The following is a 17,752-nucleotide window of genomic DNA, read 5'->3' on the forward strand; positions in this document are numbered from 1 at the left end:
GAACCTAAGAATGAAGGCTCAGCAGAACTCAGTGACTGTGGCGCCCCCTAACTGTTTATCCGTGCAAGCTTTGATGAGCATGCAGCGCTAAACCAGAGCGATCTCTTCAGTCCCTGGATTATGGGGACGTTGGACCCAACCAGGAGGAGATGGCAAATGATATCAGACGCCATCACTTTATCAGCCTTTAAAAGGATTATACAAGATTAGAAATAAAACAAGAACAGCGCTATCCCTGCCTACAGGTTGTGCGTGGTATTGCAGTGCAGTCCCTGACTGTGGGGTTAATAGACACAGTGGTAGACAGGTTCTGGGACACAAATCTGAATACACAACTGCAGCTGCTGAAGAACCTCGCTGTTCTATAAAGCAGGAGCAGCGAGTGTCAGTCACATCTTCTGCCCCGCACTGTATAACGCCCCCTAGTGGGCGACCACTGACCGGCTGGTGAGGCTTTTGGACGGGTATTTTCTGTGGCAGCGGCAGAGTTCTGGGCTTCGGCTTTGTTATACTGAACTCCTTCACTTCCGTCACTTTAGAGCCTTTTATTATATCCGGACCGTCCGCCATCTTACTATCAATGGAATCTATTAAGTTCAGCACTTCAGGTTGCCACCTAGTGGAGAAAAAAACGTGCACTCATCGCAGTGTATAACAGAGAAAACCCCTGTGCCCTGGCTGCAGGTTGTCAAAAAAATACTCACCCTCCCCAGGTCCAGAGCTGAGTCTCCGCTACAACTCCCAATGTATGTTATTGTCTGCAGCACTGATGTCAGATCGACAGCGCTGCAGACAATCACTGCTCATGCTGTTATGTCTGGCAGACAAGCTGAACTCAAAGATGTGACGTCAGGGCTTCAGGCAATAACAGAAAACAGAAGTAGAGGCGGAGAATCAGTGCTGGACCAGGGGATGGTGAGTAAGGCCCAAATACTTTTTTTTTATTATTATTATTATATATAAATTCTTTCACAGATTTTTCAGTATTTTTTTCACCCATCGAAAGCAATGAGAAAGTGCAAAAAAAATTGCAGCGTTTATTGCGATTTTTGTAGAAAGAAACTAACTTTATTAAACATGTCCTGTAGACAAATCACATGTAATCCGCTCGAAAAAAGCAGCTAAAAAGAGCATAAAAAAACACAAAAATACACTAAAATCTGCAGCATTTTTAATGCCAAGAGAGCAGGTTTAGCTGAAGACAAAGACACTGCGTGTGAACATAGCTTTACAGCGATCACTATTAGATGAAAATAACATTAACTTTATTTCAGAGACAGGTTTAACTTTCTACACAGTAATATAAAAAAATAGAAAAAAATACTGTATATATTTATTTTATTATTTATTTTTAGATTTTTTGTGCCCTTTTTATATATTTTTTTAACGTGGTAATTCTATAGCCCATGCGCCTAGGTTATACACGCCAAGCTCTGGCCCGCAGGGCGGTTTTATTTGGTCCGCAACACCAGAACCACAACCCATATGTAGGCCCATTATTCTGTATGGAGGACTATGTGGGGCCATTATACTGTATGGAGGACTATGTGGGGCCATTATACTGTATGGAGGACTATGTGGGGCCATTATACTGTATGGAGGACTATGTGGGGCCATTATTCTGTATGGAGGACTATGTGGGCCCATTATTCTGTATAGAGGACTATGTGGGCCCATTATACTGTATATAGGACTATGTGGGCCCATTATACTGTATGAAGGACTATGTGGGCCCATTATTCTGTATGGAGGACTATGTGGGCCCATTATACTGTATGGAGGACTATGTGGGCCCATTATTCAGTATGGAGGACTATGTGGGCCCATTATACTGTATGGAGGACTATGTGGGGCCATTATACTGTATGGAGGACTATGTGGGGCCATTATACTGTATGGAGGACTATGTGGGGCCATTATACTGTATGGAGGACTATGTGGGCCCATTATTCTGTATGGAGGACTATGTGGGCCCATTATTCTGTATGGAGGACTATGTGGGCCCATTATTCTGTATGGAGGACTATGTGGGGCCATTATACTGTATGGAGGACTATGTGGGGCCATTATACTGTATGGAGGACTATGTGGGGCCATTATTCTGTATGGAGGACTATGTGGGCCCATTATACTGTATGGAGGACTATGTGGGCCCATTATACTGTATGGAGGACTATGTGGGGCCATTATACTGTATGGAGGACTATGTAGGGCCATTATACTGTATAGAGGACTATGTAGGGCCATTATACTGTATGGAGGACTATGTGGGGCCATTATACTGTATGGAGGACTATGTGGGCCCATTATTCAGTATGGAGGACTATGTGGGCCCATTATTCTGTATGGAGGACTATGTGGGGCCATTATACTGTATGGAGGACTATGTGGGGCCATTATACTGTATGGAGGACTATGTGGGGCCATTATACTGTATGGAGGACTATGTGGGGCCATTATTCTGTATGGAGGACTATGTGGGGCCATTATTCTGTATGGAGGACTATGTGGGGCCATTATACTGTATGGAGGACTATGTAGGGCCATTGTACTGTATGGAGGACTATGTGGGCCCATTATACTGTACGGAGGACTATGTGGGCCCATTATACTGTATGGAGGACTATGTGGGCCCATTATTCTGTATGGAGGACTATGTGGGCCCATTATACTGTATGGAGGACTATGTGGGCCCATTATACTGTATGGAGGACTATGTGGGGCCATTATACTGTATGGAGGACTATGTGGGCCCATTATACTGTATGGAGGACTATGTGGGCCCATTATACTGTATGGAGGACTATGTGGGCCCATTATACTGTATGGAGGACTATGTGGGCCCATTATACTGTATGGAGGACTATGTGGGCCCATTATACTGTATGGATGACTATGTGGGGCCATTATTCTGTATGGAGGACTATGTGGGCCCATTATACTGTATGGAGGACTATGTGGGGCCATTATACTGTATGGAGGACTATGTGGGGCCATTATTCTGTATGCAGCACTATGTGGGGCCCATTATTCTGTATGGAGGACTATGTGGAGTCATTATTCTGTATGGAGGACTATGTGGGGCCATTATTATGTATGGATGACTATGTGGGGCCATTATTATGTATAGAGAACTATGTGGGGTCCATTATACTGTATGTATGACTATGTGGGGCCATTATTCTGTATGGAGGACTATGTGGGGCCATTATACTGTATGGAGGACTATGTGGGGCCATTATACTGTATGGAGGACTATGTGGGGCCATTATACTGTATGGAGGACTATGTGGGCCCATTATTCTGTATGGAGGACTATGTGGGGCCCATAATACTGTATGGAGGACTATGTGGGGCCATTATACTGTATGGAGGACTATGTGGGGCGATTATTCTGTATGGAGGTCTATGTGGGGCCCATTATACTGTATGGAGGACTATGTGGGCCCATTATACTATATGGAGGACTATGTGGGGCCATTATTCTGTATGCAGCACTATGTGGGGCCCATTCTTTTGTATGGAGGAATTTGTGGGGTCATTATTCTGTATGGAGGACTATGTGGGGCCATTATTCTGTATGGAGGACTATGTGGGGCCATTATTCTGTATGGAGGACTATGTGGGGCCATTATTCTGTATGGAGGACTATGTGGGGCCATTATACTGTATAGAGGACTATGTAGGGCCATTATACTGTATGGAGGACTATGTGGGGCCATTATACTGTATGGAGGACTATGTGGGCCCATTATTCAGTATGGAGGACTATGTGGGCCCATTATTCTGTATGGAGGACTATGTGGGGCCATTATACTGTATGGAGGACTATGTGGGGCCATTATACTGTATGGAGGACTATGTGGGGCCATTATTCTGTATGGAGGAATATGTGGGGCCATTATTCTGTATGGAGGACTATGTGGGGCCATTATACTGTATGGAGGACTATGTGGGGCCATTACTCTGTATGGAGGACTATGTGGGGCCATTATTCTGTATGGAGGACTATGTGGGTCCCATTATTCTGTATAGAGGACTATGTGGGACCCATTATACTGTATGGAGGTCTATGTGGGGCCCATTATACTGTATGGAGGACTATGTGGGGCCATTATTCTGTATGCAGCACTATGTGGGGCCCATTATTCTGTATGGAGGACTATGTGGGGCCATTATTCTGTATGCAGCACTATGTGGGGCCCATTATTTTGTATGGAGGACTATGTGGGCCCATTATACTGTATGGAGGACTATGTGGGCCCATTATACTGTATGGAGGACTATGTGGGGCCATTATACTGTATGGAGGACTATGCGGGGCCATTATTCTGTATGCAGCACTATGTGGGGCCCATTATTTTGTATGGAGGACTATGTGGGCCCATCATACTGTATGGAGGACTATGTGGGCCCATTATACTGTATGGAGGACTATGTGGGGCCATTATTCTGTATGCAGCACTATGTGGGGCCCATTATTCTGTATGGAGGACTATGTGGATTCATTATTCTGTTTGGAGGACTATGTAGGGCCATTATTATGTATGGATGACTATGTGGGGCCATTATTATGTATGGAGAACTATGTGGGGTCCATTATACTGTATGGAGGACTATGTGGGGCCATTATACTGTATGGATGACTATGTGGGGCCATTATACTGTATGGATGACTATGTGGGGCCATTATACTGTATGGAGGACTATGTGGGGCCATTATACTGTATGGAGGACTATGTGGGGCCATTATACTGTATGGAGGACTATGTGGGGCCATTATACTGTATGGAGGACTATGTGGGCCCATTATACTGTATGAAGGACTATGTGGGCCCATTATTCTGTATGGAGGACTATGTGGGGCCCATAATACTGTATGGAGGACTATGTGGGGCCATTATACTGTATGGAGGACTATGTGGGGCCATTATTCTGTATGGAGGTCTATGTGGGGCCCATTATACTGTATGGAGGACTATGTGGGCCCATTATACTGTATGGAGGACTATGTGGGCCCATTATACTGTATGGAGGACTATGTGGGGCCATTATTCTGTATGCAGCACTATGTGGGGCCCATTATTTTGTATGGAGGACTATGTGGGCCCATTATACTGTATGGAGGACTATGTGGGCCCATTATACTGTATGGAGGACTATGTGGGGCCATTATTCTGTATGCAGCACTATGTGGGGCCCATTATTCTGTATGGAGGACTATGTGGAGTCATTATTCTGTATGGAGGACTATGTGGGGCCATTATTATGTATGGATGACTATGTGGGGCCATTATTATGTATGGAGAACTATGTGGGGTCCATTATACTGTATGGAGGTCTATGTGGGGCCCATTATACTGTAAGGAGGACTATGTGGGCCCATTATACTGTATGGAGGACTATGTGGGGCCATTATTCTGTATGCAGCACTATGTGGGGCCCATTATTTTGTATAGAGGAATTTGTGGGGTCATTATTCTGTATGGAGGACTATGTGGGGCCATTATTCTGTATGGAGGACTATGTGGGGCCATTATTCTGTATGGAGGACTATGTGGGGCCATTATTCTGTATGGAGGACTATGTGGGCCCATTATTATGTATGCAGCACTATGTGGGGCCATTATACTGTATGGAGGACTATGTGGGCCCATTATTATGTATGCAGCACTATGTGGGGCCATTATACTGTATGGAGGACTATGTGGGGCCATTATACTGTATGGAGGACTATGTGGGGCCATTATTCTGTATGGAGGACCATGTGGGGCCATTATACTGTATAGAGGACTATGTGGGACCATTATACTGTATGGAGGACTATGTGGGGCCCATTATTCTGTAAGGAGGACTATGTGGGGCCCATAATACTGTATGGAGGACTATGTGGGGCCATTATACTGTATGGAGGACTATGTGGGGCCATTATACTGTATGGAGGACTATGTGGGGCCATTATTCTGTATGGAGGACTATGTGGGGCCCATTATACTGTATGGAGGACTATGTGGGCCCATTATTATGTATGCAGCACTATGTGGGGCCATTATACTGTATGGAGGACTATGTGGGGCCATTATACTGTATGGAGGACTATGTGGGGCCATTATACTGTATGGAGGACTATGTGGGGCCATTATACTGTATGGAGGACTATGTGGGGCCATTATTCTGTATGGAGGACCATGTGGGGCCATTATACTGTATAGAGGACTATGTGGGACCATTATACTGTATGGAGGACTATGTGGGGCCCATTATTCTGTAAGGAGGACTATGTGGGGCCCATAATACTGTATGGAGGACTATGTGGGGCCATTATACTGTATGGAGGACTATGTGGGGCCATTATACTGTATGGAGGACTATGTGGGGCCATTATTCTGTATGGAGGACTATGTGGGGCCCATTATTCTGTATGGAGGACTATGTGGGGCCCATTATACTGTATGGAGGTCTATGTGGGGCCCATTATACTGTATGGAGGACTATGTGGGGCCCTTTATTCTGTATGGAGGACTATATGGGGCCCTTTATTCTGTATGGATGACTATATGGGGCCATTATTCTGTATGGAGGACTATGTGGGGCCATTATTCTGTATGGAGGACTATGTGGGGCCATTATTATGTATGGATGACTATGTGGGGCCATTATTATGTATGGAGGACTATGTGGGGTCCATTATACTGTATGGAGGACTATGTGGGGCCATTGTACTGTATGGATGACTATGTGGGGCCATTATTCTGTATGGAGGACTATGTGGGGCCATTATACTGTATGGAGGACTATGTGGGGCCATTATACTGTATGGAGGACTATGTGGGGCCATTATACTGTATGGAGGACTATGTGGGGCCCATTATTCTGTATGGAGGACTATGTGGCGCCATTATTCTGAATAGAGGACTATGTGGGGCCATCATGCTGAATAGAGGACTATGTGTGGCCATTATACTGTATGGAGGACTATGTGGGGCCCATTTTTCTGTATGGAGGACTATGTGGGGCCATTATTCTGTATGGAGGATTATGTGGGGCCCATTATTCTGTATGGAGGACTATGTAGAGCAATTATTCTGTATGGAGGACTATGTGGGGCCCATTATACTGTATGGAGGACTATGTGGGGCCCATTATTCTGTATGGAGGACTGTGTGAGGACAATTAGACTGTATGAAGGATTATGTGGGGCCCATTATTCTGTATGAAGGACTATGTGGAGCCCATTATTCTGTATGAAGGACTATGTGAGGCCCATTATTCTGTATGGAGGACTATGTGGGGCCCATTATACTGTATGAAGGACTATGTGGGGCCCATTATACTGTATGGAGGACTATGTGGAGGCCATTATTCTGTATGGAGGACTATGTGAGGACAATTAGACTGTATGAAGGATTATGTGGGGCCCATTATTCTGTATGAAGGACTATGTGAGGCCCATTATTCTGTATGAAGGACTATGTGAGGCCCATTATTCTGTATGGAGGACTATGAGGGGCCCATTATTCTGTATGAAGGACTATGTGAGGCCCATTATTCTGTATGAAGGACTATGTGGGGCCCATTATTCTGTATGGAGGACTATGTGAGGCCCATTATTCTGTATGAAGGACTATGTGAGGCCCATTATTCTGTATGAAGGACTATGTGAGGCCCATTATTCTGTATGGAGGACTATGTGGGGCCCATTATACTGTATACTGGTTGGCCCGTGACTTTGTGCAAGTTTTTCATTTTGGCCCTTTGTGTGCTTCAGTTTGACATCCCTGTCCTAGGTAGTAGGAGGATTGAGGACTGAGAGCCTATATTAGGTCCCCACAATCGTCAGATCCCTCTATGCCGGCTCTTCCCAGCGCTGCTAGAGGTGATTGACAGGTTTCTCCCACAGTGAGAGGGAGACATATCAATCACCTGCAGCAGCGCTGGGAAGAGCCATCTGGGGACGTCACAGTATATTTTCTCTGAAAGTTTGGGCCGCATGAATCACCTGAAAGGTTCCCTTTACAGGAGCTTGTGTCCCTAATCTGCGCCCAGCCCTTCCTTCCATGCTACAAGAAGATACATTATACTCACTTCAGTAATGGATTAATCCAGTTTTCCTTCACGTAATTTGAATCATAGATCTGACTCCATTCATCTTTTATCCAAGTGCTCAGGTTTAGGACATTAAAGAAAAATCTAAGAAACTGACAAGACAAGTTAACTACTGGAAGAACACAAGCAACTCATCACCTGTATGGTCAGCATAAGGAGATTATAAATACAATGCATTACTTATCCTGTACTACTCCAGAGCTGCACTCACTATTCTGCTGGTGCAGTCACTGTGCACATACATTACATTACTGATCCTGTACTGATCCTGAGTAACATCCTGTATTATACTCCAGAGCTGCACTCACTATTCTGCTGGTGCAGTCACTGTGTACATACATTACATTACTGATCCTGTACTGATCCGGAGTTACATCCTGTATTATACTCCAGAGCTGCACTCACTATTCTGCTGGTGCAGTCACTGTGTACATACATTACATTACTGATCCTGTACTGATCCTGAGTTACATCCTGTATTATACTCCAGAGCTGCACTCACTATTCTGCTGGTGCAGTCACTGTGCACATACATTACATTACTGATCCTGAGTTACATCCTGTATTATACTTCAGAGCAGCACTCACTATTCTGCTGGTGCAGTCACTGTGTACATACATTACATTACTGATCCTGAGTTACATCCTGTATTATACTTCAGAGCTGCACTCACTATTCTGCTGCAGCAGTCACTATGTACATACATTACATTACTGATCCTGTACTGATCCTGAGTAACATCCTGTATTATACTCCAGAGCTGCACTCACTATTCTGCCGGTGCAGTCACTGTGTACATACATTACATTACTGATCCTGTACTGATCCTTAGTTACACCCTGTATTATACTCCAGAGCAGCACTCACTATTCTGCTGGTGCAGTCACTGTGTACATACATTACATTATTGATCCTGAGTTACAGCCTGTATTATACTCCAGAGCTGCACTCACTATTCTGCTGGTGCAGTCACTGTGTACATACATTACATTACTGATCCTGAGTTACATCCTGTATTATACTCCAGAGCTGCACTCACTATTCTGCCGGTACAGTCACTGTGTACATACATTACATTACTGATCCTGTACTGATCCTTAGTTACACCCGTATTATACTCCAGAGCAGCACTCACTATTCTGCCGGTGCAGTCACTGTGTACATACATTACATTACTGATCCTGTACTGATCCTTAGTTACACCCTGTATTATACTCCAGAGCTGCACTCACTATTCTGCCGGTGCAGTCACTGTGTACATACATTACATTACTGATCCTGTACTGATCCTTAGTTACACCCGTATTATACTCCAGAGCTGCACTCACTATTCTGCTGGTGCAGTCACTGTGTACATACATTACATTACTGATCCTGTACTGATCCTTAGTTACATCCTGTATTATACTCCAGAGCTGCACTCACTATTCTGCTGGTGCAGTCACTGTGTACATACATTACATTACTGATCCTTAGTTACATCCTGTATTATACTCCAGAGCTGCACTCACGATTCTGAGTGCATTTACCATGAAGAAATAAAACAACTTTGTAAATAGTGTTCAGTGTTTTGTCATCTATACGGATCTATGTGTGTCCATGGTAACAGACAACAGATAACCCCGGTGTAGTCTGATCCGACAGTCTCCTTGATTTGTTCCTTACTTCCTGCTACTATAAGAAATGGATGTTAGGAAAAAGTAGTGGAGGAAAGTAACTGAGTGACTGCAGGGTCAGACTACAAAGATTGTGTGTTGTCCTTTACTGTGGAGACACATAGCTCTGCATGGGAGCTGGGACACATTTTTAATAAAGGCTATTTACAAACTATTTTCTTTTTTAAAAGGGAATCTGTCACCAGGTTTGTGCTCCCCTATCTGAGCGCAGCACGATGTGGTTACTCACTTGCTGCTGTTTTGATCAAAAACTGTTTTCTCTGCTGTAGATCTGACAGTGCTGTGAATGCCAAGCCCTGTACAACCCGCCCATTCTCTATGTGCCTGCTGAGTGCCCGCTCCACTCATTCTCTATGTGCCTGCTGAGTGCCCGCTCCACTCATTCTCCATGTCCCTGCCGAGTGCCCGCTCCACTCATTCTCTATGTCCCTGCTGAGTGCCCGCTCCACTCATTCTCTATGTGCCTGCTGAGTGCCCGCTCCACTCATTCTCTATGTGCCTGCTGAGTGCCTGCTCCACTTATTCTCTATGCCCCTTCTGTGTGCCCGCTTCATTCATTCTCTATGTACCTGCTGAGTGCTTGCTCCACTTATCCTCCATGTCCCTGCCGATTGACGGCTCCACTTATTCTCTATGTGCCTGCTGATTGCCGGTTTCACTCATTCTCTATGTGCCTGCTGAGTGCCTCCTCCACTTATCCTCCATGTGCCTGCTGATTGCCAGCTCCACTCATTCTCCATGTGCCTGCTGAAAGCCTCCATTCATTCATTCTCTATGTGCCTACTGAGTGCCCGCTCCATTCATTCATTCTATATGTGCCTGCTGAGTGCCCGCTCCATTCATTCATTCTCTATGTGCCTACTGAGTGCCCGCACCATTCATTCATTCTCTATGTGCCTACTGAGTGCCCGCTCCATTCATTCATTCTATATGTGCCTGCTGAGTGCCCGCTCCATTCATTCATTCTCTATGTGCCTACTGAGTGCCCGCTCCATTCACTCTCTATGTGCCTACTGAGTGCCCGCTCCATTCATTCTCTATGTACCTGCTGAGTGCCTGCTCCACTTATCCTCCATGTCCCTGCTGATTGCCGGCTCCATTCATTCTCTAAGAGCCTGCTGATTGACGGCTCCATTCATTCTCTATGTGCCTGCCGAGTGCCCGCTGCACTTATTCTCTATGTGCCTGCTGAGTGCCCGCTCCATTCATTCTTTATGTGCCTGCTGAGTGCCCGCTCCATTCATTCTTTATGTGCCTGCTGAGTGTCCGCTCCATTCATTCTTTATGTGCCTGCTGAGTGCCCGCTCCATTCATTCTTTATGTGCCTGCTGAGTGCTGCGCTCAGCTTTTTCTGGCAGTCCTAAAGAGAATGAATGGAACAACGGTCGGACATCTGACCATTTTGTTATGGGGATAAAAGTGCTCCTTCGGGAATAAATTAATATTCGCCGTTCTGCCGATCAGTTCAGGTCCCAGCGGTCGGACCCCCACCTGTCAGGAGGTTCTCTTCTATCTTGTTTTCCCCAGACAGCAGAGTGTACAATGGTCTGAACCCCAGTGCTGAGCCCGATGCCGCAGGCTACTGGCCACATTACAGCAGTGCAGTGGTCACTACGCGAGACCCTAGCTGACTGCGGCACATCCTGGGCAGGATCTGGAATTTACCCTCTTGCACGGCCGGCCTGCGAAGGGATAGTAAATGCAAATTAGGGCATCTGCAGTGTGGGAAGGGAGTTTGCTCTGGGACCCTTAGGACCCCTTAGTTGCCCCCTGACAGCCCACTTGTGAATGCCATGAGGACAGTACATACAAGACCTATTCCTCTTTCTATGGTCATGGTGATTCTGTAGCTCCAGAGGCCTCATATATGTTCCTCTACGGCTGTGGATTTCTGACGGAGCGGCGCTCGGCTTCTGGCAGACGAAAGCTATTTTGGTAGCAAACAAGACTTTCCGAGAGGCAGAGAAATCTAATTATAGGCGGCTAATTTGTGAGCTGCATATGTTCATTACTGTGGAGGTTGTGGTGCGGGGTGTGATGTCACCGGTGAGTGGGCCGCATCCCACCTGGGGCGCCAATACTCTCCGCTATTACTACAGAAACAGGTGTGGGAGCGCGCTCTGCTCAGACATCTCCTCCAACGCAACAACCACCACCACTACCACGCCTTTACTGACCGCCATAGCACCCAGAGCGTGAGAAGCCGGAGTACGCGGGCTGCGTATAATACTTCTGTGTAATGGAGGATGCACAGCACACGACAAGCCCAAAGTCATCACTGCAGACACAAGAGGCCTGTGACTACCTCTGTGACTACCATCATCGGGGCCCAAAGGCCAAGCCGCTGATCCGGCCAGGACTGCGGGCCCCTTCAGATCAGCGCTGAATCCATAGCATGTAAGGACTTGAATAAAATCTCTACCTATGGCGTCTATAAACCTCACTGTTCTTACCGGCATAAATGACATTAAAGTGAACTTCTATCTTTTAACTCCTTCCTGCTACAGCTAATGATCATTTTTTGCTCTTTGGAGCAAAAGCCATAACTTTTAATTTTTCCATCTACATATGAAGACTTGCTTTTTGTTTTTTTTGCAGGACAAGTTGTAGTTTTGGATGACACCGTTTGTTCTATCATCCAAAAGAAATCCAATTATGGTGAAAAATAAATTATGATTTTATGATGTTCATTGTGCGGTAAAAAGATGACCTTACATTATGATTTTCCAGGTCACTCCGATTATGGAGATACCAAACTTGTATAGTTTTTTTTTTTATAATTTAACTGGGGGAAAAAAAATCTGAAATTTGTAAAATAAAATACATAAAAAATATTGTCTTGTGTCGCCATTTTCTAAGACTATGCTATGTGGGGTTCATGCTGTATATAAGAGGCTATGTGGGGGCTCATACTGTATATTGGAGGCTATGTGTGGGCTCATACTGTATATAGCAAGCTATGTGTGGGCTCGTACTGCATATAGGAGGCTATGTGGGGGGCTCGTACTGTATATAGGAGGCTATGTGGGGGCTCATACTGTATATAGGGGGCTATGTGGGGCTCATACGGTATATAGGAGGCTATGTGAGGGGTCCTTACCGTATATAAGGGGCTGTGTGAGGGCTCTTACGGTATATAGGGGCTGTGTGGGGGCTCTTATGGTATATAGGAGGCTATGTGGGGGCTCTTATGGTATATAGGAGGCTATGTGGGGGCTCTTACAGTATACAGGGGCTCTGTGGGGACTCATACTGTATATATGGGGAAAGCTGTCTGCAGGCTCATACAGCATATAGGGGGATGTCAGCATACTTAATTCTGCTCAATATTTAGTGATACAACATTAATATAAAATAATTATTAATATATTGATATTAATATTGAGCAGAATTAATTTCAGCCTATTGGTTTGGCCTCCACAACAGTCATGCTCTCATGTGGCCTCTTGGGAAAATTAATTGCCCACCCCTGTTTTATATGATACCATTTGGGGTACATACCTCATTTTGATCACTCTTTATTTTATTTTTTTAGCAACATGTGGAGACCAACAGCAGCAATTCTGGCATTTCATTTTTTTTTCTCTTTACGATATTTACCATTCGGAGTCGGATTAATTAATTTTTTTACTTTGATAGATTAGACATTTACGGATGCGACAATACCAAATGTTTATTTTTTAAATTCTTGAACTGGGAAAACTTTTTTTTTAATTCAAATTTTATGTATTTTTAAAAAAAATTTAAAACGGTTAAGCGGCATCGATGGGGGCTCACACTGGACCCACTAACTATGTAGTGACCATTATATTCACTGATACACCAAAACTGTAAAAACAAAACCCCAAAAACTACATTGAAATTGATTTTTTCACTCAACTTGGAATTAATTCTTGATTTTTCAGTACATTATATGGTAAAGTAAATGCTGTCGATCAAGACTACAAGCCGTCCCGCAGATAACAAGCCAACATACGGCTGTGACGACGGAAGAATAAGAAAGTTATAAAAGAAGTGGAGGAAAAAATAAAAGTGCAAAAATAAAATTTGGCGGCAGTGGAAAAAATATATAATAATAATAGCAATAATATTAAAATAAAACGTTTTATGCTTTTGATTTTTTAGAAGTTAGGAAACTAATGGTCCATATAGGGGGTATACCTTGACCATCTTGGTGAAATCTTGGCATTTGATGATTCTACCAAAGGTCTGAAGACCTAAATCTCCAATCCTAAATATGGCTATGTAACTGATCACTGCAAAAAAAAAAGAAAGAAACAGTATTAATAAGCATCAATAATAATAATACACTCTGGTCAGTGTGCTATAGACGAGAACGCATGATGTCCTTCTGGACATCTGTCAAGTCAGCAGTCTTCCCCATGATTGTGGAGCCTACTGAAACAGACAAAGGGACCTTTTTAAACGAGTAGGAAGCCTTTGCAGATGTTTTACTGAGATAATGACTTTTGTGTTTTCGTTGGCTGTAAGCCATAATCATCAACATTAACAGAAATAAACACTTGGAATAGATCACTCTGTAATGACTCTATATAATATAGGAGTTTCACTTTTTGTATTGAAGAACTGAAATAAATTAACTTTTTGATGATATTCGGTTAACCCACTGAATGGGGCTATTCACCATGTGAATCCGCAGCGGTGCAAACTGAAAATCCACGGCAGAAATCTGAGGTTCAGTTTTTGATTTCTGCTGCTGATTTTCTTTCATATCAGTTCAGCGTTCTAAGCGGAATATCAAAATGTCTCCAAAGATTTCCCTGATTTTCGGGTCATCACATCAAGGTACATTTAATCTTTCCCACCCATCAATGTAGATCTTTCCACCCCTTTCCTGCACCAAGTTGACCCGTTGTTCACTTTCATAGCTGGGAGCTCCTACTTACCAGCAAACAAAGACCGCTCTGACAGTAGATAATGCTTCCCATCCCGGGCATAGAAAGCTCGGACAACAACGTCCAGGAGATTTTTATATTGAACACATCCACAAAGAACGTCAAGGACAAACTGTTCTTCTTCATCATTAAGAATCTAGGAGAGAAAAGGCAGGAAATCTACAGGTGGATGAACTATAGATACAAGATAAATGTATCGGGACTAATGATAGAAGGAACGTGCTTAACACTAAACATTCTGTCAGCAGATTTCACAATACAAAACTGCATACATTTGTAAACAGATCTTTTAGACCTGATGAGGCTGGTGTACTTACAGTGATAATGCGTGACAGAATGGCTGTACAATACTTTTTGAATGTTTAAACTCAATTTCCTTATCTGATTGTCAGCTTCTCAATGTCCCTCTCCTTCTTGTTATGAATCTCTGCCCATCTAGCCCTACTGCCAGCTCCTTAGTGTTCCTCCTCCCTGCTGTTGCTGAATTTCGATGAATCAAGCTTCATTGACAGCTCTTCAGTGCCTCTCCTCCCTGCTGCTACTGCTGAATCTCCGAGTATCAGGCCTGATTGAGAGCTCCTCAGTGCCCCTCCTCCCTGCTGCTACTGCTGAATCTCCGAGTATCAGGCCTGATTGAGAGCTCCTCAGTGCCCCTCCTCCCTGCTGCTACTGCTGAATCTCCGAGTATCAGGCCTGATTGAGAGCTCCTCAGTGCCCCTCCTCCCTGCTGCTGAATCTACACCCAAATGACATTGTGCTGTCCCTCCTACCTGCTGTTGAGACCTCACACTGCTCAGTACAAGCTGCAGCTGACAGGCTCGGTGGGTGGAGACGGAATACACGTTGACTCATGAGTTCTGTTACACTTTGGATGGACTCATAAAATGCTCATAGTAATATTAGGATTATACAGCCATTAAGGCATGGATTTTCATAGTAAGTACACTAGTCTCAACAGGATATATATTTATATTGTATGAATCTTTCACTGCCCCTCATAAAGAGTGCGCCTAAGGTGACAATTTAAAACAATTATATAGTTGAGCTACTAATAGCGTACGGTTCATAAGATATAAATTTGCAGTGGTCTGACCACAAGGTATTAGATAATGGGTCGATTCTTCACGACTAGCACACGCTCATGCTACGCCGGTCTTGACGGAGTACAAGAAGCACCATATTCATTAAGAGGTACACGCCATTTTAATTGAGTTTAACGTATGAAGCATGAAAAACGTTGTGTCAGTCTTCACTTAGTTCCGTCATTCTATTCTTCGTCCAGGAAGATTGAGCTGAATAATTTCACCAAGCACTGATTACCATCATCTGTGTGAATACAATCAGCGAGGTCAACAGGGAAACCTCTGCACATATACGTCATTGTGATTTCAAGGCAAATTATCCCCTGAAGTTGGACGCCGGTCCTGCAGCATTCATGACGAGACGCACGAGGAAATATTATTAATCACAAGGCAAATTAACAGAGGTTTCCTTCTTCACTAAACGCCCCATAAAAAAGTCTTAAAATTAGGTAACTACAACCTTGGATGGAGAACAACGCCTGGCAAATGACAGCGCGTCATTATATATCAATAAAAAACTAGGCCTTACTGCAAAAGCAGTGAGAGAAAAAGTAAGTACACCCTTACTGCCTTTGTAGTAACTTAGCCGGGTCCTACTAATCAAATGCTCTTGATGAATTGTTTTTCAGCAAGTGTGACCGCTATAAGTGTGACCGCTATAAGTGTGACCGCTATACGTGTGACCGCTATACGTGTGACCGCTATACGTGTGACCGCTATAAGTGTGACCGTTATAAGTGTGACCGTTGTAAGTGTGACCGCTATAAGTGTGACCGCTGTAAGTGTGACCGCTGTAAGTGTGACCGCTATAAGTGTGACCGCTATAAGCGTGACCGCTATAAGTGTGACCGCTATAAGTGTGACCGGTATAAGTGTGACCGTTATAAGTGTGACCGTTGTAAGTGTGACCGCTGTAAGTGTGACCGCTGTAAGTGTGACCGCTATAAGCGTGACCGCTATAAGCGTGACCGCTATAAGTGTGACCGCTATAAGTGTGACCGCTATATGTGTGACCGCTATAAGTGTCACCGCTATAAGTGTGACCGCTATAAATGTGACCGCTATAAGTGTGACCGTTGGGTACAGCGGGGACCAGCTGCTTGGAAAGCATCGCCAAACCAGGGATTGAAGCTTGAAGAGGACAATTTGCATATTCCAGGTGCCTTCTGGGAAAAGCGAAGAGTCTCCCTCAGCTAGAAGATCGTTGGGTACAGCCGGGACCAGCTGCTTGGAAAGCATCGCCAAATTTGTTTGTCCTAGGGTATCACAAGAAAGAAGACAAACATCAAGTCAGCAGGGACAAGGAGCAGCATGGCAGATGTGACAACCTACATGGTGAGCTGCAACATGTGCTACATGTTCACAGATCGACCAGAAGATGAAACCAACTTCACCTGCCAGAAGTGTAGACTACTGGCTCTTTTAGAAGAAAAGGTGCGGGGACTGGAAGAAAGAATTGCCACATTAAAACTCATCAAGGAAAATGAAGACTTCCTGGACAGAACAGAAGCGTCACTACTGGTCACGGAAAGTGATGGAAGCGTCAGAGAACCTCCAGAGGCAGACAAGTGGAGGCAAGTGACCAAAAGAAGCAAGAAGACCATGGAGACACCACCAACCACACAACTGAGAAACAGATTCCAAGGACTTGTGGAGGACGAAGATGGCACACCTAAGGATGAGGCACTACCGGCAAGCAAAGAAGAAAAGAGTACCCAGAAACACCCAGAAGCGACGAGAAAAAGGACAGCCAAGAAGGGAAGAAGAGTGGTGGTGGTGGGAGACTCACTACTGAGGGGAACAGAAGCAGCTATCTGCAGACCGGACATAACCGCAAGAGAAATATGCTGCCTCCCAGGGGCGAAGATCAAGGATGTTACCGATAGGATACCGAAGCTCATCAGTTCCAAGGATGTCCACTCATTTCTTCTGATACATGTTGGCACCAATGACACGGCAAAAAAGGACCTA

At 44.5% G+C, this 17,752-nt stretch overlaps 1 protein-coding gene across 4 annotated transcripts in view; it reads right to left on the minus strand.

The window, feature by feature from the left end:
- Nucleotides 1-17,752, minus strand: part of LOC141162609 (cilia- and flagella-associated protein 99-like) — a 90,911-nt gene that overhangs the window by 44,996 nt on the left and 28,163 nt on the right. For 3 of the 4 annotated variants that reach the window (XM_073648884.1, XM_073648892.1, XM_073648910.1), the window contains 4 exons: nucleotides 14,691-14,835; nucleotides 13,945-14,039; nucleotides 8,086-8,198; nucleotides 337-616 (listed from right to left, as the gene is read on the minus strand). In XM_073648884.1, the coding sequence (XP_073504985.1) occupies nucleotides 337-616; nucleotides 8,086-8,198; nucleotides 13,945-14,039; nucleotides 14,691-14,835 (633 nt within the window). The remainder of the gene's footprint in view (nucleotides 1-336; nucleotides 617-8,085; nucleotides 8,199-13,944; nucleotides 14,040-14,690; nucleotides 14,836-17,752) is intronic. The other variant, XM_073648901.1, reaches the window with a different exon arrangement.

Source organism: Phyllobates terribilis, unplaced genomic scaffold, assembly GCF_046119375.1.
Source record: "Phyllobates terribilis strain yellow unplaced genomic scaffold, ASM4611937v1 Scaffold_1__5_contigs__length_1240528914, whole genome shotgun sequence".
NCBI classification, from domain to species: domain Eukaryota; kingdom Metazoa; phylum Chordata; class Amphibia; order Anura; family Dendrobatidae; genus Phyllobates; species Phyllobates terribilis.